Source organism: Armigeres subalbatus, chromosome 1 (genome assembly GCF_024139115.2).
Source record: "Armigeres subalbatus isolate Guangzhou_Male chromosome 1, GZ_Asu_2, whole genome shotgun sequence".
Lineage (NCBI taxonomy): Eukaryota > Metazoa > Arthropoda > Insecta > Diptera > Culicidae > Armigeres > Armigeres subalbatus.
In genome coordinates this window covers 75,263,454-75,288,377 of record NC_085139.1, presented here as the reverse complement: position 1 = coordinate 75,288,377, position 24,924 = coordinate 75,263,454, and the positions used below count along the sequence as shown (strand labels likewise).

The following is a 24,924-nucleotide window of genomic DNA, read 5'->3' as shown; positions in this document are numbered from 1 at the left end:
GGCCATTTGGTCGAATGCCGTTTGGCCGAACGGGTCGTTTGGCCGAATGCCATTTGGCCGAGTAGTTCGGGTCGTTTGGCCGAATAGTTAAAAAAAAAATTACCCTCAGTTTACGAATGGTTCTTCTTCCTACTTCCTTTTTCTTTCTTCTCCTTTCTTCCTTCTTCCTTTCTCCTTATTTCTTCGTCCTTTCTCCTTCTTTCTTTTTTCTTCCTTCTTCCTCCTTCCTTCTTCCTTATTTCTTCTTCCTTCCTTCTTCCTCCTTCCTTCTTCCTTCTTTCTTCTTCCTTCTTATTTTTTCCTTCTTTCTTCTTCCTTCTTCCCTTTTCCTTCCTCCTTCGTTTTTCTTCCTTCTTTTTTCTTCCTTCTTCATTCATCTTTTTTCTTTTTCCTTGTTCCTTCTTCTTTCTTCCTTCTTCGTTCTTCCTAATTCCTTCTTCGTTCTTCCTTCTTCCTTATCCCTTCTCGCTTATTTCCTCTTCCTTCTCCCTTCTTGTTTCTTTCTTATTCCTTCCCCCTTCGTTTTTGTTCTTTCTTTCTTTTTCATTTTTTCTTGTTCCTTCTTTCTTCTTCCTTCTTCCTTCATTATTCTTCCTTCTTCCTTCTTCCTTCCTGCTTCCTTCTTTCTTCTTCCTACTTCCTTTTTCCTTCTTCTTTCTTTCTTCTTCTTTCTTTCTTCTTCTTTCTTCCCTTTTCCTTATTCCTTCTTGCTTCTCACTACTCACATCGTAAGGAAACGTATTTCAACTATTCGGCCAAACGGCATTCGGCCAAATGGCGTGCGGCCAAATGACCCTTTCGGCCAAATGGCATTCGGCCAAACGACAATCGGCCAAATGGCATTCTGCCAAATGACCCTAAACCGCTCAAAACGACTTGAATTATCAATCAAAAGTCATTTGATGGGTAAATCTGGTGGCGTCTCCTCGTAGAAACCGTGGATTTTGGAATAAGCTTCCAGTCTAAATTCGGAAAAATCTCTATTAGAAATTCCGGAGATTTTTTCATAAAAATTTGGATTTATTTCCTGTGGAAGTTTGGATGATTTTCCCGTGGCGATTCGGGTGAATTTTGAGTGTGAATTCGGAAGAACTCCACGAGGATGAATTTCTCGTGGAAAATCGAATAATAATTTATTGAAAACTTGACGCATTTTCATTTTCGGATAATTTTTTTTCATCGCGGTTGAATTTTCCATGGAAATTCAGATGAACACACCACAGAAAGTCTCATGAATTCCCTTTTGGAAATTTGGATGTTCTTCCTGTCAAAATTCGGAGGAATTTCTGATTTCCCATTGAATGCCTGATGAGTTTCCTGTGAACATACGAGTCAATTTTCATTAGGAATAAATCTTTTTCAGAAACTAGAATGATTTTCTCGAAAAACTTTTCGAGCACAATCGGTTGAACTTCCAGAAAAAAGTGAAAAGAGTTTCCCATTGATAATGGAATGAACTTTCTGTTCTAATCGAAATTTGGAATAACTTTTCGTTGAAGTTCGAATGAATTTTCGGTGGACATTTGAATACACACTTAGAGGTGTGCGCCGCCGCCGCTGACAGTTTTTGGTACGCCGCCACCATGGAGATTCATGGACGCTAATCTATAATTTTCTACTCCGATTCAAATTTGCAGAAATTCGCAGATTGTTTTGCGAAAATTCCGCTTACGTAGAATTGCAATAAAAATTCCGTAGGATTTCCCGCTGAAATGCATAGCATTTCTCATTAAAATAGAGTTTTAGAACGGCGATACACTAACGCAATATTTGGCTCTCCAAAATGTTGTCTGAAATCTTCGTTATGTTATAGAATTTTGCAATTCAAATTAAGTTTATACATCAAATTTCCTATAAGCCTTTGATGACTTCCTAAGGCTCCCAAGTTTCTTAAAAATAGTCTTCCGCGCATCGTGAAAAGAGGCTTTCCAGTCTCCTAAAAGCAGGCCTCCGAGCTTTTTGAGGGGAGGCTTGCCAGTCTCTTGAAATGATGCTTTCGATCGTCTTGGAAGGAGGCATCCGAGCCCCTTGAAAGAAGGCTTCCGATCCTCTTAGAAGGAGGCTTCCGAGCCTCTTGAAAGAGGGCATCCGAGACTCTTGAACGGAACTTTCCCAGCCTTTTGAACGGAGGCTTTCTAGCCTCTCGAAAGAAGGCTTTCCAGCTTCTTGAAAGGAAGCTTCTGAGCTTTTCGAAAGAAGGCTTCCCTGCCTCTTGAAATTATGCTTCCCAGCCTCTTGGAAGGAGGCTTGCGGGCCTTTTGAGAGAAGGTTTTCGAGCCTCTTGAGAAAAGGCTTCCCAGCATCTTGAAAGGAGGCTTTCCAGTCTTTCGAATGGAGGTTTCCCAGCGTTTTGAAAAGACGCTTCCCAGTATCTTGAAATGAGGCTTCTTCAGCCTGTTATAAGAAGGGTTCGGAACTTCTTGAAAGAAGGCTGCCGAGCCTTCCAAACCTCTAAATTCTAAATTTTAGTCATTATACTTTTTATCCTTTTGATCTTTTGTTCCGCAGCCCTTCTAACACTATATGCTGGTTGTAATGGGCCGGATTCAGTAGGTTTTGATTTACTGATGTCCATGCATATTATGTACAATACAATGTTTTGGAATCTAAAATTACACGTTTGTCAAAACTGTTTTAATAAGTTTTAATTGGAATTTTAATACATCCGCCATAACGCATTTTGAGTCGAGGTAACCCCTAAGGCCGGCAAAGTTACCACCAGGGGTACATGTGCCTCAGGCTGAGAACCGCTGGTTTAGCCGAATAGGTTATTTGAACGAAAATGCTGTTTGACCAAAAGATTGTTTAGCAAAAAAGGCATTTTCGGGCCAATTCACTCTTTCCGCCAAAATAACTTTTCTACCAAACGACATTTTCGGCCAAACGACGATTTAGAGCAAACGGCATTTTCAGCTAAATGATCTGTAAGAGCAAATAACTTTTTCAGCCAAGGTACCACTTTGGGCAAATGTTTCCTTCGGCTGTATGTCGCTTTCGGTCAAATGGTATTTTAGGCCAAATTATTGTCGACCTAATAACCGTTTTGGACAAACGTTCGACTCGAACTTATGGCTTTCTGTCGAATAATTTTCGACCAAACGACGGGAAGGGACGAATGGGAGGAGACCACGTGTAGTCGAATGGTCATACGACCGAACTGGTCATTGGATCGAAAAATTCGTTTGGCCAAATAGGTTATTTGACCGAAAATACCGTTTGCCAAAATGGTCGTTCGGTAGAAAACAGGTCACAGGGCAATTGAAATTTTCACCCATTTGGTCAGTTCTGTCGAACGACCATTTCATCCGAACGGAATTTTCGACCAGATAACTTATTCGGTCAAACTACCATTTCGGCCAAATGACTCGTAGGGGAAAACGCCTTGGTGTTGAAATTTTCTGCTAAACCGTTTTTGATATGATAACCGTTTCACTCGAACACTCATTTTGGCCAAATTAATTTCGGCCAGACAGAAGATTTTCAGTCAATCGACCCTCCCTCCTATTTAATATTTTTTTGGTGGAATTGCCAAAAAGATGCTTAAGGACAATATGAAAAATTTACCATAGAAACAAAAAAAAAATTCCTTCAAAAATACATTGAAATTCCGAAAAACATTTGGTTCAAATACCGAAGTTTTCGTAAAAAAATCAAATTACACGCAGAAATTCTGTATAGTTTTAGTGCAATTCCAGTGAAAATTCCGGAGAATGTTTCATAGAAATTTTAGAAAAAAAATCGTGCAGATTTTCTAAGAATTTCCTGTGACAATTTCAAACCATTTTCCGTTTACCAAAATGTTTCATTGATATCCACATTTTGAACAACGATGGAGCTCGTTGTTTGAATCCAGTTGTTAGGCCACCAGGCCCGAATTATATACCGCTGGCATCTGTTGATCAACACTTGCAGCTGTTCAGTGTTCTCTACTGATACACACCATGTTTCGATATCGTATAACAGCACAGATTTCACGTTAGAGTTGAAAATTCGTATTTTGGTGCGTTCACTTATCTGCCTGTTGTTCCAAATATTTCTTAAGCTCGCATAGGCAACCCTTGCTTTCTTGATCCGTGCGCCTATGTCGATCTTGGTACCGCCGTCTGACGTCATTTGGCTACCAAGATATTGGAAGCTTTCGGCATTCTCCGCTGATTGCCCGGCTACTGTGAAACTGGAAGGGGTCACCGTGTTTACATCCAACGATTTGGTTCTGTTGACGTTGATGACTAAACCTGCCGAAGAGGAGTGCTCGGCAAGGTCGTTGAGCTTACTCAGCATATCAGAGCGTCGTTGAGCAAGGAATGCAACGTCATCAGCCAATTCCAAGTCGTTTATGTGCTCCATGGTTAAAGGCTGCCATAGCAGCCCACGGTATGGTTCACAGTCAATCGCACCTACCAGAATCTTGTCGATTACGACGAGTAACAGTAACGGTGATAAAATACATCCTTGCCTTACACCAGCTACGACCCGGATAGGGTCGGACAAGACCCCATTGCGCGAGAAGGCCTCATACTGTGCCTCGATGAGGCCGATTTTCTCAGGAACTTCCTTGCGTCTCGAGGCGCCCCACATATACTCGTGATTGAGACGGACGAAAGCTTTTTTGTAGTCAATGAATACCAAATTTCAATTGGCAGAATTAAACGCTTGGTCAAAGCGGTTATGAAGTCGAGAGATATACAGCTAATCTGGAGTCTTGACCGAAAAAATCGTTTGCGAAATCGAAATCGAAAATTTACAGTTCAGCAGAACAACGCTTTCTGCCAAATGGCTCTTTCCACCAAACGACTGTTTCGGTCAAACGGCATTTTCGGCCATTTGTTCATCACGGCCAAATAACTGTCGGTTTCGGAAACCATTGATTTGGTTAAACTTTCGGCCGAATAATTTTCAGCTTACGGGAAATTATTCAAAATTTCCAAGGATAAATATTTTCGTAATTTCAGAGGATTTGTATGAGTTTTCCGTGGAAGTTTAGATGAATATGTTGTGGAAATTTATATCAATTTTCTAAGTATGCTCAAATAAATTTTCTGTGGAAATTCAGACGTACTCCCCGGTTGTAATTTGGATGAATTTCTTATGGAAACTTTGACGAATTTCTCAAGAAAATTCGAATGAATTATTTGTGGAAATTTGGATGAACTATTCGTAGGAAGTGAAATTAATTTCCCAGAGATATTTAGACGAATTTCTTGTGGAGATTTAGGTGAATTTTTTGTACAAATTTGAATAATTTTTCATTGAAATTTATCGAGAACTCATCACGAGATTAGCCTGCTTCGGGCTATCGATAACAAAGATATAACAAAAATGTCTTGAATGAATTTTCGGGTTAACTTTCTGAAGAAAGACAAATTGAATTCCTCGCTGAAGCCCGAATCAATTTATTGTAAATTTATTTTTTAAATTTTAAATAATTTTCTTTGGCATTTTCCGTAGTAATTCGGATGAATTTCTCGTGAAAATTTTGATGACTTTTCCATCCAAATACGGATCAATTTCTCGCAGATGAATTCTTGTGGGTAATCGAACAACTCTTGTGGAAATTCAGACGAATTTGCCCTCTGGAATTTGGATGAATTTATTTATTAAGACAAATTTTTCGTTGAAATACAGATCAACTGCTTGTGTAAATTGGCTTAAATTTCTTGCGAAATTCTTGATCATGTCCATTATCGCTTATCTGTGGAAATTCGAATGAAAAAAATGAAAATGTGACTGAATTTGAGGGCTACGGGGCCGTGTGGTTAGCAACGTTAGCTGTCCAAATGCATGTGCTGTGGAGTGTGGGTTCCATTCCCGCTCCGGAGAAACTTTTTGTACAGCGGAAATTTTTTCACTGTTCCATTGGGTGCTGTATTAATGTACTGTCTGTTGTCTAATGCTAGATGATCAGTGTTCAGTCTGTGGATAGATACGGTAATTCTGTCCTTCACACTTAAATCATTTCACAGATTTCGGTGAATTTTTCTTCAATTCACCGAAATCTCAACAGCAGATTTGTTCGGTAATTATTTCACCGATTTTCTGCGGTATTTTCCTTTGTTCAACTGTCAGAACTACCAAAAAATCTGTAAAATTTTTACCGAACAGTTCTGCTGCTGAGATTTCGGTGAAATTTCACAGAAATCTGCGATTTATTTTAAGTGTGTTCCTTTAAAGTAATTTTCGTGGATATTCAGGTTAAAATCTTGTAAACATTCAGATGTGCTTTCCATGGAAATTCTGTTGGAAATTTGGATGAATTTTCGTTGGCAATTCGGATGAATTTCTTTTGGAAATTTTAATTATTTTTCATGAAAATCTGGATACGTTTTCCGTCAAAATATGGAACACGTGAATAAATTTCTAATCAATATACGAATGATTTTCCCATCGGAATTCAAATAAATGTTCCATCGGATTGCAGATAAGTTTCCTATCATAATTCGAATGACTTTCCAGTCAAAATTCAAATAAAATTCTCCTGGAAATCCAAATGAATCGTAAATTTGTTGAAAAAATGAATTACCCGTCGAAATCCGGACTCTTCCCACTTTTCACATGAGTGAGCATTATTAGTGAGGAATAAGGAGTGACCCATCTCACTTCTCACTTCACACTACTCACTTTTCACAGTGAAAGTGAGAAGTGAGTAGTGAGAAGTGAGATGTTAGAAATGATTAGTGAAAAGTGAGATGTAAGACGTTTCACTCATCCTTTCTCACTTCTCATTGTGAAAAGTGGGAAGAGTGAAGTAAGACGGGGGACGCCTCCTTCTCATTAATCATTTCTAACTTCTTATTTCTCACTTTTGCAGTGACAAGTAAGAAATGATGATTAAGAAGTGAGAAGTTAGACGTCAAATGAACCATTTGGCCAAATTACCTATTCGGCCAAATGTCTTTCGGCCAAGTGGCATTCTGCCGAATGGTTTTCGGCCACACGGCCCTTCCCTCTTGGTTGACCACGTATTCGTGGACCAAAATGTAGCTGAATCCTTATTTTCCGGCAACTCGGCCGTACGAAAATCTTTTTTTTTTTGTTAAATATCTTGACCAACCTCCACCGCGGTTAGCTCTTTTTTGCAAATTGAATATTGAATCGATTGGGCAATCAAGTATCCGAAAGATATTCAATTTGGAAAAAAGAAGCTTACCGCGGTATAGGTTGGTACTGGGATTCTGATGGCGTTTTCGCAAACGGGACCTTTGAGTAGTCTTGTTGTGTAGGGGTTATCACACCTATCTAGAGAGTATGAGGTTGAGGGTTCGAGTCCCTTCAAGACACGTGGATTCTTTTTCGCAAATTTCATATCAATTTGTCCATTTCGAAACATGTGCTGTGCATATGCACAGCCAAGATATTTGACAAAAAAATATTAACGTACGGCCGAGTTGTCGAATAATATGCAATTAAAATATGAAACGTTTTTTCTAAGATCTCCCTAAAACTGACTGTGAGAACGTGGACGGCACTGCTATTGGTCTTGAAGTAATGAAACACCAAATCATGTACAGTGAGAATAGTTTTTCAATTAATTCGTGAGCTGTGCAGTTCACATTTCAATAAAGTTCGAAAATTCCAACTCCCATATGAATCGTTTGTTCGAGAAACTGGATATGTAACATTTTTGGACATAATGAGACTTTTTTATATTTTGAATCCTCGTCCAAAAATACGTATTCTGACAAAAAATACGAAAAAAAAAAATTGTTCAGGATCGTATGATTTTTTTTTCGATTGTTTGAGAACCTACATGTGTGCACGCACTTTGAAGAGCAATTATAAACTACTGCTTACAGTTTTCGCACTAGAAATGCCCCGGGGTAATGAGATTTGCCAAAAACTATTGATCTGTATCGAAGAAATCGAAAGGTTCGGTGCCAATTTGATCAAAAACAGTTTTTGTTGTTTTCTCGAAATTGTGTAAAATGGATATATGCAGCATCTCCAACAAATGTATCATATGTCTATCAGCTCTTTTTCAATGATTTGGGTCCTGGTAGAATTTCACGTAATTTGGAGGTGATTTTTCGAAGTATTCTACATTTGGCATGTTATGAATTCAAATTTACAACCCAATGAATTTACAACACAATGAACGAAGCTATTAACTCAAAGGTTTTGAGTTCATTTGCCTCTGCTATGTTGAGGCTAATTGCAACATTTTAGTGAGTTATCACTATCAATAAAAACGTTAAATCTACTCACTAAACTAATAAGTTAACCACAGGCTTCGTTTATAAAATTCCATAACCAGAGATTGGAGTTGTAAAATTTAATTCATAACAAATTTTATTTTTTTATATAAATTCCCATATGTACAAACTAAGTTGCCTTTGGGCCACTCCTGAATCACCTCCAAATTGTCTTAAATTTTGTCAGGACTCCTAAATTACCAAAACGAAACTTAAAGACTCATTGGAATTTTCGAAATTTTTTAAATTAAAACTACCCTACTGTGCATCTTTGTTGTTTCTCGGCCAATCACGACTAGCAACTACGAAGTGTATATTCAATCAAACTAATTTCGAATTCGTTTTTAAACCTGGGTCAGTGCCTATCCGAACCCTGAAAAGAAAACATTTTAAGTTCCATCTGTTATGGGATATGTTGGTGTGCGTAGCATCGTGTTTGTTTTGATTCGAAACATATGATCCAGGACATCCAGTGCACTAGTGGCAGCACCGACAAACCGACGGGCCTCTCTGATTCCAAAATTGGCAAAAAAAATTACAATCGTTTTACTCCGAGTGTAGTAACTCGTTCTGTCATTACTGACATTAACGTTCATTTGATAGAAAAAGTCAAGAAAAAGAAAAAGCAAAATGCGCGCAATCCACCAGCTGGTCGACGTAAACATTATATGCACGTTTCAAACAATCTACACAGCGATGAAGATAAAATTAACCAAGTAATGGAAAATCTTTCTCAATGCTTAAATCAACATTTAAGTCTTTAGGATCATTACACACATTTTTGAAAGTCGAAGGTTTTTCATTTGGCTAACGAATCCTATCATAAATTGATATTTAATATCGAATATTGATTATTATGTGGAAGCTGATGAAATAAATTAAAGAGTGCATGACCAAGTTTGCCCGCCCATTCGTGAGAGCTGTTGTGTAAACCATCGCACAGATGGAGCTAGGTAATGAAAGGAGAGTAATTGCCAAGAAATTTTAAGAACATTATATGGGAAGGCACGTCGGTTTGTCGGTGGTGGCAGTGCATTGGCACTGACTCATCAGGTCATGATAAATTTGATAAACTTCATCCCCTGTCGTCTCCGTATTCTTCTGATTCTTTTCTATATTCAACGGCACCCCGAAGGCGTAATGCTTTCCGGTCCGATGTCGACGATGATTCATCCGACCGATCTGCCAGTGGTCGATCGCTGCTCCACAGGATGGCGCCGTAAGCTCGTGCGCAAAATGGACAAATTAAAGGGAGAAGGGCCGTTTGGCCGAATAGGACACTTGGCCGAAAGTTATTTGGCCGAATATGACATTTGGCCGAATAGGACATTTGGCCGAATAGGACACTTGGTCGAAAGTCATTTGACCGAATATGACATTTGGCCGCATAAGACAATTTGCCGAATAGGAAATTTGGTCGACATTTGACATTAACCAAACATGCCATTTGGCCGAGCAAGACATTTCGCCGAATATGTCATTTGAAAAGAAATGAGGTGTGAAATGTGAGACATCTCACTTCTCTCTACTTATTTCCCACTGCTCACTGTAAGGAGTCTCAATTCTCACCACATAACATAAGTGGATCTCCGAACAAAATCCAATCCAAAAGTTGACCCCCTTTTGATGAGCCAAAACTGTTATAATTAGAAACAGGAACATCGTTCTGTCATTTTCAAGTGTAAACAAAAACCATATGATCAGAAAATTATAACACTTTTTTCCAAGACTACAAGGAGCAAGATTTGTAACCGTCGTATAAAGATATTTATTTTTCTATCATCAATTTTTTACATTGTTTTTAAAAATGACAGATTGCATCCAAACGAAGGTCTCTCCTATGCTGTTACTAATCAATTTATATTTGATGAAATCTAATTTGATTTATTTGTAGGGTAAACTTCTATTTTTCAGGCGATTTTTGATGAAATGTTCGTCTTTTATCCATTTTAACTTATTTATCATACGAAAATAAAATTCCTCTAAAATTGATATAATATTTTTGAGTCAGCATGATAAAAATCTAGATTTTATTCAACATATATCCTTTGAAACTGTTCTACATTGGGAACGAATCTTTATATACGCAGTCTTCGTTTTTTTTTCGAAAGGATGACGAGGGATACACCAATGTTCGTCTACGATGCGCAACAATCACAAAATAGAAGCAACATTATAAATTATCAATCGTACGAAAGCAAACTCGCTTATCATAATGCAGGAGAGCATCGCAACTGTGAGGCGTTTCCAATTCGGATATCATATAAAATGAAAATGTGATGATTCAACTTTGAAATCAAGATAATCTTTATCATGGCATGAAGCACGTAATCTGAATAGGTTACGATGTACGATATTAATGTTATCTCTTTTCATGGCATTCTCTTCATTACTAGAACATTGCTTTTATATGGGGCACACATTTGTGGTATTCGTACCATGGTACAAGGCGACAAGAAAATAATTTTAAGGCTATCTTTAATGAAAACAATAATTATTATGGCACTAATTTCAAGATTTTTGTACCATGGTACGAATACCACAAGTGCCCCCCCCCCCATATTAGGTTGATAGTATTCCGAATACTCTTTACCAAAAGTAGAGTAATTTCAACGACATGTAAAAAGGAAACAGAAAACACCAAAAATTTGCATTGAACATTTAACTGAGGGTAAATCAAGATGAGGCATCACCTTTTTAAAAATCAATATATCTTCAAAGTAATCCGGTAATTGAAACTCTACTTGTTGTTATTGATAGTTTAAGGAAACATAGTAGAGAAGACTTTTGAAAGACAAAAAGTCGGTTACATAGGGTAATCAACTTGATTTGGACCCCTACACATTTTGGATCCTCCTGGCGACATTTTCTTGATTTCTGAACTAAAATCAATGCCGCTGCCAATTCCCCCATTGGCTTCAGAAAAATAATATTGTTCAGCATCTGTCTCACTGGTTTCTCGTGCGAAAATAGCTATATTTAGATGAAATTTTGAGGAAATTAAATTGTTCAAAAAGGCGAGCGTTACAATGCGTCACGATTAAAAGTATACATCACTGAAAATCTCAGAACACAAACAATAAGTTTTTGTTACATGCTAATCGGAAGATGAGACTTTGCTTCGGCTCAATTGACCAGGGTTAAGCCCCAAACGCAATATAACGGAACGGCGACGGAAACGGCAAATTTGACAGAAAATATATGGGCTAACTGTCAAATTTTCCGTTTCCGTCGCCGTTCCGTTGTATTGCGTTTGGGGCTTTAATTAGAAATTCGACTTTGAAGAGACTAAATCGGGGGTATCCAAAATGTGTTTTTCGAATTAAAACATAATATTTCAACCAAACACCAAACAAATTTATCGTTTACTAGTTACCAGCCCGTGCGCGGCGCACGAATGGATTTTGTTCGAGTTTGTCGAATCAATATCAATACAATATTGAATCAGTTACATTCCTTAAACACCTTTCTTTTCTACTTTAATATTGTTTAACCCAATTTCCAATTAATAAAAAAAAACAATTTGAGCTTCTAAACACCCAACGCCACTAAGGCACTGTGACTAAAGTACAATCTTTTGTATAATTCCAACGTGAATCGTATTCATATAAACAATATAAGTCGCGTAACCCCTTGTTAGATCAAATACTGTTATATTATCTTCTGACGTTTCGATGTTCCGTATAACAAATAAAAAGTGTTATAAGGGTACAACTTTTGCTACCCGAGTTACACATATGTTATGTGTTCTCACTCCTCATTTCTCACTTCTCACTGTAAAAAGTGAGTTGAGGGCGGCGGCTGGACGGAAGGCTTCCGATTTCCGATCCTCGAGAGCTTCCGGAATACCGTTCCCTTGAGCTGGTAGCCAACTCTCCCTTACGACCCGGCTTCACGTATCTTTCTGATTCACCGGGCGAGGACTAGAAGAAAGCTTTTAACTCTCGGTTCGAGTTCGATCCGACGTACGATAATTGGCGACGTACAGGGACCGGGGAGGTCTGGTGACGTGCTGGTGGCTCCACGGCAGTTTTGGACTACTATCGGGTGAATTTCGCTCGACTGACTAACGATTTCATTCCCCTCCGTTTAGCTACCTCGTTATAATCCGGAGAACCTCCTGAATGGCCATTTCCTAAATTAAGCCAAAATAGGTCATGTGGCACCTCAAACTTCATGATTTCACAATGACCAATTATGGGAATGATATTTTCATGGTTCCTGGGCCATTCGGGTTCAATCTGGCTATATCGGCCATAATCCGGCAGACCACAGGAAAGCTCATTTCGTAAATTGAGTCAAAATAAGTCATGTGGCACCTCAAACTTCATGATTTTATAAAACAATAATGGGAAAGATATGTTCAGGGTTCCTGGGCTAGTCGGGATCAATTCGCCCAAAATCCGGGGGACCTCCGAAATTGAGTGGCCCAGGAATTCTAAAAATATTATTCACATCATTGTTTTGTGAAATCAAGAAGTTTGAAGTGTCACACGACCTGTTTTGACTTAAATTTGTTAATGGCCACTTTTCCGGGACAACTGGATTATGGAATAATTCTGGAACCGTACTGAGGATTGACCCAATGAATCAAAAATTGGGGTTCATCCGGATCGAATGCAACTTGTTACGAAGGAATCGGTCAAAAAATTCAAATGGGATGGGATCATATGGGAAAATGGGACGTCATCAGAATATCGGACAACAATTCGGTGAAAAACGTTCTCGATAAAAATCCGAATGGTATGAAAGAACGGAACGCGTAGCAAGCAAAATATGTGGATCAGATCACAGAAGCTTTTGGACCGTGCGTGATTATTGCAGTGCAGTCACAAAGTTCAAAGTACAACATTTCTCTCTTCCAGTTTTCTTGTTCTCGTTTAAAATTGGTATTGAAATTTTTATCAGTTACTTATCAATTTCGTCAAATTGTTTATTCGCAATGTTGCAATATCGACAATAAGCCCATGTGGGAAAGAATACAATTTTCACCCTGCATTTCATCATCTCACATAGACCAAAAAGTCAAATCAGCAGCTCAATTTACAATATATAAATACATAAAATCATTTTTCAAAGTTTCAAAACATCGACTAGAACCACTCACCTTATCTACAGGCATTGATGGGCACGCTCTACACAGATTCCAAAATGATCCGATCATGAAGGCTGGTGTTCTTGGATAAACAGGTCACAAACCGAAAATAAGAGTTATGCACTGTGGCAGAGCACTCACACACTCTCCTAGCCCTTGCGGATACGCGCGCACCCTTCCAGAAAAAGGTTCACTTCGCTAGTGCCACGAGGGTGGCGCTAAGGCGGCCCACGACTTGAAAACTCGCAAGGGGAGGACTCGTTCTGTCCGAACCGGTTCGTTGTGTTTGCACCCGCCTGAGAATGATGAATTTGCTTGCGGTATTGTTGTTGTTGTTGTTGATGTCGTTGGACGTAATTCGTCTAGCTTTGGTCGGGCTTACCCTCCGGGCGATTACGTGTGTGCAAAGTGGAAAACCGACGAGTGGCCGCCGCTGATAATCCGAGTTTATCGATTTTCCTCGTTTGTGTGGAAGCCCTGCTCAATCAAACACCGCTGACCGAGGAAGCGACGTTTAGCGAACCAATAAATGAGATCATTTTGCATAAACACACACTTCGTGGCTGTGGCCTCTTTCGAAATAATCCTTTTTAATTTCACAACGAAGCCGACAACGGCGGCGACGATAAAATTCCTTGAAGCACTATTTTTTTTTACTGGTTGTACTCACACTGACACGCACTTTTTCCCGTTAATATTCACCACATATCGCCCACCCACCTGTGCTGCAGAGACTCTCAAGCACCCACCGATCAACCGCGGGGATTTCCCTTCGTTGCTTTCTTTTGCGCCCTATTCGCCACGAACTCCGGCAGACAGAAATACTCAATCGATAAATTTTCTTCCGAACACACTTCAGTGAACCACTTTTCCTTTTCCGTCTTCCGCTTACGATTTTCTCCCGTGGTGTGGCTCTCTCGCTTCGACTCGAAGCAAAACTGCTATCTCACTGCCACGGTGCTGGACATTCAGCCTGCAAAGAAGAAGAAAATTGTCCGGAAAATCCTTGGGTTATCTTCCACTAAGGAATGCAGATTTCCCGGAGTTTCACTTTTCCGCAAAAGAAAATCACTTTCCAGGTACCGAAAAGTACTCCTGATGCTTTTTCCAACCCTCTGCAGTGCAGTATCGATTGTGTAAATTTTGATTTGTGAAAAAAGAAGGCAAGAAGGAAATTCACACCAGACAGATGGCTGAGGATTGACGACGATGTTGCACGGTTAGTGGCTGGACAGAAATTGAACGCAGCAAAAGGACCAATCCTTGCTGGATGGTCGTTATCCAGAGGAAAAGTCGACCCCACACAGACACCGACGACGACCAGCAGTCGCTGACAGGGATAAAAGCTCCGTTCTGTGCTTGAAGGACTTGCAACACCTACGCGAGTACGTCTCAACGCCAGCGATGAATTGTCGCCACGGTTCCGTGTCGCATATTACAGTGGTGGCTGATGAATAATAATCAAATGACACTATGATAATAATTTTTAGATATCATGCTTTAATTCACTGTTTTGATATGAGTTGCAAAACAAAATACCATGCTGGAGGAAAAATCCCATCAAAAGAGAAACCTATTATTATTACGAACCTCTTAATTTCAAGTTGTTCCAAACATTTCAATCAATTTTTAGTCTATGTCGAGTCAATCTTCTTCTTCTACCGCAAGAAGCAATATCAAACGTCCTGATCTTTCGCTCGTGACTGATCTGTCGCGAAATTCAAAATACAATTAAAGACATCGTGAAATTAATTTTTCGTTGTAGGAATTGAAACGAAACTAAATAATTTTGCCTCATTTGCGTCTGATTTCTTTATTTGTATGGATCTAAAAGCATCAAATATGTCATGTTCGTATTCCAATTTTTTCTACAATGCACGTGTCACACCATCAAGCAGAATAACGGACAGGGTGGGAAAATGAACCATATGAAGAGTGGAAAATCGATAGCACTGCTTTCCCAACGTAGGGGTGTTAGAGCTTTTATCTGACGCAAAGATACTTTGAACCTGTCAATTGAATTATTATGTCGAACTTTTCTCGGGGGGTAAGCCAACTGTTTAATGCAGAGACGTTAATTTGGATCTCGATATTTTTTTTCTCGATAACTGGGGTTTAACATAGGTTGAGTTTGTATTACAGAAGAGTTTTTTTTTTGTTAAATAGCTTGACGGTGCTATGCGTGTTTCGAAATGGACAAACTGATCTGAAATTTGCGAAAAAGAATCCACGTGTCTTGAAGGGTCAACAATTGGTATGGGTTGTTACTCGGATGGCCTTTTCTATTAACTATGAGCCACCAGCGGTTTAGGCTGACTTCGTGGCAGGGCGTTAATAAGCGTTCTGTAGATAGTCAGTTTGGTACGGCGGCGAACTCTATTCGATCGGCTCCGTCTTACTTATTATCAGACTAAAGTATCGGCTCCGTCTTGTGAAGTCCAAATAGTATGTACGCTTTCCAGTCTGCGTCTCCGAATTTCTCTGTTGCTATCATTTCCGGTAGTCACAAGTGAGCCCAAGTACACGAATTCACCGACCACCTCGATTTCGTTCACCACTGCACGATAGGCCAGCCCCATATAAAGAAGAGGCCAAAACTAGCAAAAGGCCAATTTTCGATTTGGGCGTGTAAAATGTGATGAATACACAGCTTATAAATGTTTATAATAAGGAAGTTTTGATTGTTTAGATTTTTCAGTGAGGGGTGTTTTTTAGTGAGAAGTGTTGTAAAAGCATATTTTACACCAGCGGTTCTCAACCTGGGGTACATGAACCCCTAGTGGTACCTTTGCTAGCCCCAGGGGGTACCTCGAACAAAAATGCGTAATGGCGGACGTAGTACAATTCCAAGCAAAACATAATATTATATTTTATATATTTTATATTTTATATTATATATATATATATATATATATATATATATATATATATATATATATATATATATATATATATATATATATATATATATATATATATATATATATGTATATATTATATATATATATATATATATATATATTCATATACAGCGATTCCACGGGAAAAGAATAGAGTTGAAAAAAAAAGTTGTCCAATTTTGCTCAAAATCGCTTGGTATGTTCTTCATCAAAAATAATTAGACCCGTATTTTTTATTTTTTTTTAGGATGACCATGTTCGATATAGGGTTACCAGAAAAATCGCTATTTTTCGAATTTTTTTATTTTTAAAAAATCATAACTTTTGAACCACTGGATCGATTTGCAATATTTTTTTTATGGATAGAAAGCTTATTACTTCTAGTTCTTACTAAAATTTTTGGTTTGGTGTATTGGTGCACTCAAATTAGCTAAAATGGTCAAAATATTCGTTTTTTAAGATTTTTTAAATGTTGGACCACAACGACTATATATTTTTATATTTTTTTATGAAAATTTAAATATTTTTACATAACATATCAAAAAATTAGAAATGTTCATCGAGCCGTTTTTAAGTTACATTTTTTTGAAAATTTCATGTTTTCTGCCCATACACACATGGAATGAACGTTATTCTCCACTATTTCAAATAGCTCAAATTAAATCAAAAGTATGAAAATGTTATTCAAGAGTGTTTGTTTGGTCTCGTTTATTAGAAGAATTTACGAATCGCAATAGTTGAAAATAATTCAATCGGAATAGTCTGGTGTTGTTATTGATGACTTCATTCTCCAAAATCGGCAAAGCAATATGTCGTTTTTCAAAAAGGTTGGTTTTCAGCAATCCATACAATAGGTAACCTGCTTTGTTTATATGTTTTCAATATTTTTGATGCAGGTTATTCATTGTATTTTCTTTTTTGATTATGATTCATCTGTCTCCTTTTCCTTGTTCACTCTACCTAAATGATACCCAAAGGGACTATTTAAAGTGGTCTATAAGATAAAGTATATGTCAGTCAAGAAAATCAGTGAAATTGTCCAGTTGCCTTACTGAAGAAACATTTAATACAATGAAGCACGAATGCTCAAATTGCCATGTTTGGAGTAATTGTTACAGGAAACTTACTCCTAAACTGTATGATTATGCAGCGGAAAGGAGAATAAAATTGGATAAAAGCTGTTCCTACATTTGTAATACCTGCTATTGCCGACTTTATCGCATTATCAAGAAAGGAAACGAGCCAGCAGCTCCAAGTGCAGTTAATATAGAATGTGAAAATCAAGAACTCATCGTTTCTGAACCATCGAAACTTGATGATCTCGCCGTTGCCGGACAATCAGGCACCAATAATTTCGCCGTGGCGGGACCATCTAGAGTGAACAATTTCGCCGCACCAGCAAACATCAATAATGGTGGTTTCGAAATAATCGATCCCAATGCCGCTGGATCATCGGAAATTGACGCTGTTCCTAGTGTTGGTAAGTAGAATAATCTCTTTTTTTGTTCATTCAGACATCATGATTTGCTACGTTATACTAGTTGTACTCGATTATTCAGAAAATTGAAAAAACATCAGTTCCGTATAATCTTACCTAATCCGACCTAGTAGCTCAATTTGTAGAGCAGTTGCCTATCATGCAACAAAATAGAATAATCGAATACAATATGTATTACATTATATGAAGAAACATGCTCCTAACTAATAGTTATTTTTCCATCTTGTTTTCAGAATCTTTGTTTTCTTTGGAATCAACGAGTGCTGAATCAATTGGTAGCGCTGGTGCCCAGAAACCCGGAGACGGTCAGGAAATTCTTCAACAAATGAAGGCAAAATTTGATGAAATATCTGACAGAAACGATCGATATAGGATTCTAACTTCCCTTCCCAAATCCTGGACTGCATGCAAAATGATGCAAGAATTCGGTGTTTCGCAACGAACTGCTCAACGTGCAAAGAAATTACAGATTGAAAAAGGTTTTATGAGCACACCGGAGACCAGAGTAAATATGTTGTCTTTGAGCGATGATACTCTAACTGTAGTTTGGGACTTTTATAATAGTGACGAGATAAGCAGAGCATGTCCTGGGAAAAGGGATTTCGTTATTGAAAATATGGCAGGAGAAAAAGTGCATGTACAGCGCAGGTTACTTTTATGTAACCTTCGTGAAATTTATTCAATTTTCAAAGAGCAATATTTTACTTTTAAAATTGGATTTTCAATGTTTTCCAGCAGCCGCCCAAACAATTGTATTCTAGCTGGTTCAAGTGGAACGCATACTGTCTGCGTATGCATTTATCATCAGAATGTTAAATTAATGTTTAAAACCCTTAAGGACAAGAAACTTATTCATAACCATTTAAAAACGTATCATGACTTGTTTTTAAAATACTTTGTGAAAATCCTACAGAGAAATGTTGGTTGAAAACCTGTGATCATTGCCCAGGTACGCAGACACTAGAGAATGACCTGATGAATTCTCTTGAAAATGTCGATTCCTTAGAATTTAAACAATGGAGGCAAACAGATCGTTGTCATTTAAATTCAATGCGAATGGATGCAGAAGAGTATGTGGAAACATTTTTAGAAAAATTAAGCGAATTATCTCCGCATAATTTTATTGCAGAGCAACAAGGAAACTACTTAAAACAACTTAAAATTAATTTGGAAGCAACTGATTGCATTATAATTGCTGACTTCTCTGAAAATTACTCTTTTGTTATTCAGGACGCTATACAAGGTTTTCATTGGGCAAACGCTCAATGCACAATCCATCCTTTTGCCATATATTATAAAGATGAAGCACAAAATTTAAAGTTTACAAGCTTCATAGCAATCGCAGAATTTACTAAACATAACCATGTTGCCGTTCGGCTGTTTATAACAAATTGTGTGAATTTCATTAAAAAAAGCTACCTTACCTGAAAAATATCCATTTTTTCTGATGGATCAGGCAGTCAATACAAAAATAAGATGACTGCTTTCAATTTGTGCCACATGTACAAAGACTTCGGTCTTAAAGCAGAGTGGAACTTTTTTGCCACTTGCCATGGAAAAGGGCCTTGTGACGCTTTAGGAGGTGTTCTAAAGCGAAACGCTTCAAAAGCAAGTTTACAAGGCCATCATATTACAACTGCGTACGAACTTTACTCTTGGGCTGTTTCTAAAGTAGATTCCAAAATGTATTACGAGTTTTTCTCCGATTACAATGCAATGGAAAAGAAAATAAAGAACCGTTATACTCGTGTAAAACAAATCTCTGGGACACAATCGTTTCATTACTTTAAGCCACAAAATGAAAATTACATTATCGTGAAACGGTTTTCGTTTTCAGATGAAGAAAAGTGTGTTAAATTGTAAGAATTTTGCTATGTAATATTTTTTTTGATGAATTATGAAAAATAAAAATAATCAAATTCAATGCTGAGTTTTAATTGAAGGTAATCAGAGAAAATCATTGCTTGTAGTCTAAAGCTTTGAGATTTGAGCTACCATTCCTCAATATAGCAGAGCCAAGATTCTCTCAGACAGCGCTGGTTGCCAAATTTTTAATAATACCAATGGAAAGCATTCATTACACAAAGAATTTCAGCGTAGATTTCATTGGCCGGAAAAATTGTGTTTTTTGGACTTCAAAATTGATTTTTCAACTTCACTAAATATAAAAAAAATCTACACGCTAAAAAAATATATTCTAGTTTCAGTTCGGTTCACTCAAAATGACCCTTTTGTGGAATAATTCAAAATAGTTAAGTTTACTCAGTCGTGGTTTACGCTACCACTCAAATTCGGCATGAGTGCCTCTGCAACCCTTATGAGCACGCATGCTGAATTAGGACGCTAACGGACCATTGTGGTTCCAGTTAAAGCGTAAACCATGGTTGAGTAAACCCTAGCAATGTTGGTCTCTGCTTTTAAACAATGTGAGGGTGATTTATAGTTCTTACATTTAATGGGGTCAGAATTGGACAAGCCTCCCTACTTTTGATAGGTACATTACTTCACAAATAAAACTAGATTAGTACACATGGTTATCATGAATTTATTAGGAATAAGTTTGATAACTTCAACAGAATGATTCCCGCAGTTATTTTGAAGTGATGGAAAATTATGCTCATTCCATGTGTGTATGTTCAGAAAACTTGAAATTTTCAAAAAAATGTAACACAAAAACGGCTCGATGAACATTTCTAATTTTTTGATATGTTATGTAAAAATATTTGAATTTTCATAAAAAAATATAAAAATATATAGTCGTTGTGGTCCAACATTTAAAAAATCTTAAAAAACGAATATTTTGACCATTTTAGCAAATTTGAGTACGCCAATACATTAAACCAAAAATTTAAGTAAGAACTAGAAGTAATAAGCTTTCTATCCATAAAAAAATATTGCAAATCGATCCAGTGGTTCAAAAGTTATGATTTTTTAAAAATAAAAATTTTCGAAAAATAGCGATTTTTTTGGTAACCCTATATGGAACATGGTCACCCTAATAAAAAAATAAAAAAATACGGGTCTAATTATTTTCAATGAAGAACATACCAAGCGATTTTGAGCAAAATTGGACAACTTTTTTTTCAACTCTATTCTTTTCCCGTGGAATCGCTGTATATATATATATATATATATATCTATATATATACATATATATATATTCATATATATATATATATATATATATATATATATATATATATATAAACCAATCTATGTATGTATGTTCGCTAACTTCTTCTGAACCACTGAAATTTGGTACAGACGTTCACTATCCTCAGGGGAAATTAACAAAGGCAGCCCAAAAATTGTCCATTAAAACAGATGAAATTATCCTTAAACAATTGATAAATGCTCCTTTAAAAAAACTGATCATTTTTCCTTAAATTATTGAACAAATTACCTTGAAATATATAAAATGCTCCGTGAACATTTGAAAAGTGTACCGTAGAAACGAAAAAAATGTACCGTAAACAATTGAAAATGCTCCTTAGAAAAACAAATTATTGTGAAATAGTTGAAAAAGTACCTTGAAATTGGCTGTCCTAAAGTAGAATCTTATGCACCATTGTATAGCCCCTGGAGTATGAAGCTGATTGTTTTGCTTGGTAACCCTATTCAACAGAAAAATGCTCCGAAAACTAAGGGAAATGCTCTCTAAAAAGAAGAAATACTCCTTAAACCAATAAAAAATGCTCCCTAACCTGAGAAAATGCTCCTTAAACTAAAAACAGTACTCCGTAAAAAAATGAAATGCTCCATAAACTTAAACAAAATGTAATCTCACCCTACAAGCAATTCAAAGCATTGTTAAAGAAATTGTGCACCAGACTGCACACAGACAAACGGACGTCTCAAACAACTGCACATCGAATAAACAACGAGAAAACGAGCAACTCAGTGTAACTCCCAACCCCCAGGACCGATTCCAATCAAATTTTGTACACATATGCAAATTATAAGATGTTTCTCTCACATCGATAAAAAAATATAATTTATTTCTATCTGTAAAGTTACACTGCACATTAAAGACTAAAGTAGGATTCCTATCACTGAACCTTTTATTAATTAATTCTAAACAGTCAGCATTTTGGTTGACATCGTTCGGTGCGTTGTCCCCGTTGGTGCGTTCCGTCGGCCAGGTATTGGTTTCCTTGTTGTTGCTACGTTGGCTTTTCATGACTCGCCACTTCTGTGGTTCATCGATCGCGGCAGTCGATCGCTATGGAATGGTAGTTGACTCGTTGTCAAGGGTGGTTCTGCTGACCGTGCTGGTTACCAGGGTGGCTCTCGCGTAACGTCTCCCCCTACAAGTGTCAAGCGTCCTCGATTGACTTCCGGTTCTGGAGTACCTTCTCTCTCATTTGTGGGATGCTCCGAATTTTCTGTTGTGGGGTCCGAAGTTGTTCCCTTGGTTGCTTCGAGAGCATGTAAATTAACTTCCATAATAGTTTGGGGAAGTTTGGAAATAACGAGATTGTGTATGGTATTTCTACGCCTGTGGAGATAGAACAGAATTAAGAGTAACACGCCGAACGAGGTGATGATAACTCCTCCTATTGCGTTGTTGTGCGTTAAACGAAGTTTAACTTCCTTGAGTTCTTCTACGTTTTTGATATTCAGCTGGTGTATTTCATCGATGTTGGGCTTATGTTTGTCGATTTCTACCTTGTTTCCCAGAAGTGGTATGAAATAGTCCGGTTGGTCTACGATGCTTTCGCTTGTTTTGAATGTAAAGTTCGAAATCTTTACTGTGCAATTTTCTGTTTCTACAATGGTGGGCGTTGATATCATTCTGTTGTCTGCACATGAGTCGAGAATTTCTATTGCTGTGTTGGTATCCACTAGTATGATTCCGGGTTGGATTTCGCTTATCCTTGTTTGACTTTGGGTTTTCACGGTTGAGCACTTTGCCTTCTGGTTTGAGATGATGTTGAAAATGCAGTTATCATGTAGCGGGTGAGAGCTTTCGCATAGGACACACGGGTTGAGTTGTTCGTATATTGTATCCCTGTTTCTGGCAACGTGACGCACGTGGGTGTCGATTCTGCTTCCATTGATGTCGATGGCCTCCAGCTGGAGTAGGTCAAATTCCTTTGGATCTACAATTGGTATCTTTACAATAATAAAGACAAGATTATCTTTGACCGTTACAATGCAATGTACAAATTCAGTAATTTCGTTCTCAAAATTAACGTTTATATTCTGGTCTGTTAGACTTTTATAAATGTATTGCTTTTCTTTTGCTGTTAGAATATTTACGTTAAGCAAATTTGATTTGGCAAATGTTATTTGTTCTCCTAGATCTTCTATAATTTTGACTAAAATGTCGAGGTTCAGTATTAGGTTAACTATCTCAATCTCTTCGTTTAAACGATTGATGTTACTAAACATCTGTACTTTAATTTTACTAACAGTGTCTGAAATCATGTTCACTGTGTTCTGAATTCCTAAGTTTATTTTGACCTGCCTATTTTGATTTTGAATAATATGATTTTCGGCTTTTTTCTAAAGATACAAGGTTATTGTTAATTAAGTCAAGGTCTTCTTGGTCTGGATTTCCTGCTATGAATTTAACTATTTTTCCTAGTCCGTTGATCAGTCCTCGTTTGTGTCGCTTGGGTAACAAATTTCTTAGTTTTGTGTATGCTGACGTGAGTTTGAAATTTAAAGTGTCCCTCAGATGGTCTGTCGTGCTCAGGTTGCGGGCTAGCCATTCTATGTGCTCTATGTTTCTGCTTATCTCCTGTAGGTCCACTCTATGAATTACTCTGTCGTAGCCTACTTTAATTCTTGCTGCTCCTAGCTTGATTGCGATTAGTCCATTTGTACTGGAAACGTCTCTGTATATTGTTGCTGATGCTATGGTTATGAATCTGCAATTAAAGAAAATCAGGATTTAATTCTATTTTTGTGGATTTTGATACCATTATTATCTTCAAGTCGAGTCAAGTACAAGACACTGAAGACGACCACACAGTTGTGGTCGAAATACGTATCTGCAAAGATAACGAAAATTAACTGGTGGAATTAAATGGACAGTACTTAATTCGTCTTAGACGGTTTAATACATTCCACTAAACGAGCTTAATATATTTTTCTATCTTCAAAAGTTAAATCTTGGTTTTCCTTAACCGTTACAATTTTATATGGTGGTTTGTCTTTCGTAAGTCTTTGAGCTATTTTGACGTTAACTATCTGATCAGTTTCTAACTCTTTTGGCTCTGTTTTTGAAAGATTATTTGCCTGTACTTTTATTCTTTTCTGTCCATCAGAACTTTAATTGCCGAGTGCAATTTGGAATAATTTTCAAAATTTCTTCTGCGTTTGTAATATTGCGTCTGTTAAACACTACGTCTCTTGGTTTTGCGTTTATTGCGGAATGCACTGTATTGTTGTAAATATCGACTAGGATGTTCATTGTCTCGTTAAAAGTCAGGTGGGTATACTTTGACTGGCAAGTTCTGTAAAGTTCTATCAATGTAGAATGAAATCGTTCTACTATTCCGTTTGAGTTGCTATTGCTGGCGTAATGAATGTCGATATTGAGGTTTTGAAGGTAGCCAACAAAGTCGATTGATATAAAAGTTGGTTCTTGGTCGCAAATTATGGTTGTCGGTCGTCCAAATTGTCTTATATGTTCGGTTATTGCTTGTTTAATATCAACAATTGTTCTCGTTTGCAAGGGAATTAAGTTCGCAAATTTCGAAAACGAGTCGACAATTGTTAACATTTGCTGTTTCTTAAAAAAATATCGATATGTAGTTTGTCGAAAGTTCCTGCAGGCTTGTTTGTTTTCTGAACAAGTTTGGGTGGTTTTTTGTCATATTTGAAACGTTTGCAAGTAGGACAGCCATTTATGTAAATTTTGATTTTTCTGTCTAGTCCTGGAAAGAAAAATTTGTGTGATATTTGGGCTTTGTTCTCTCCCATACCCCTGTGTCCAATTTCGTGGGTTCTTTTAACGATCTCATCTTGTTCGTCTTCCATTCTTATGTCCTCCAGCATCTTTTCTGAAATTAGAATCTTATATGGATTATTTGTATAAAAATGTTTTCGGTATGTTTCCTGGAGTAGTTGTGCCAAATTTATAGGTACTTTGAGACAGTTTACATTTTTAGGGCTCAAATGGTTTTTGAAAATGTTGACAATGTCTTCTTCCGTGTATTGTGGTTTGATCACGGTATATCTGAGGTATTTAGGAAATATTTGTTCATAGGCGACACTGTCGAAGTTTGCTAT

At 37.4% G+C, this 24,924-nt stretch overlaps 2 protein-coding genes across 3 annotated transcripts in view; one reads left to right on the top strand and one right to left on the bottom strand.

Moving 5' to 3' along the window:
* LOC134227293 (probable serine/threonine-protein kinase DDB_G0272282) overlaps positions 1-14,507 on the bottom strand; it is a 195,722-nt gene extending 181,215 nt beyond the window's left edge. The window contains exons 1-2 of one of the 2 annotated variants that reach the window (XM_062708670.1): positions 14,465-14,507; positions 13,297-14,257 (exon numbers count right to left, since the gene is read on the bottom strand). In XM_062708670.1, coding sequence (XP_062564654.1) covers positions 13,297-13,353 — 57 coding nt within the window. In that variant the 5' untranslated portion in view covers positions 13,354-14,257; positions 14,465-14,507. Of the gene's footprint in view, positions 1-13,296; positions 14,258-14,367 lie in introns of both variants that reach the window. The other variant, XM_062708678.1, reaches the window with a different exon arrangement.
* Positions 14,508-17,097: 2,590 nt separating this feature from the next.
* On the top strand, positions 17,098-21,980 carry LOC134206276 (uncharacterized). Its single transcript, XM_062681970.1, has 3 exons — positions 17,098-17,664; positions 17,916-18,472; positions 21,765-21,980. The coding sequence occupies exons 1-3, from the start codon at positions 17,256-17,258 to the stop codon at positions 21,978-21,980; spliced, it is 1,182 nt and encodes a 393-aa protein (XP_062537954.1). The 5' UTR covers positions 17,098-17,255.
* The last annotated feature ends 2,944 nt before the right edge of the window (positions 21,981-24,924 follow it).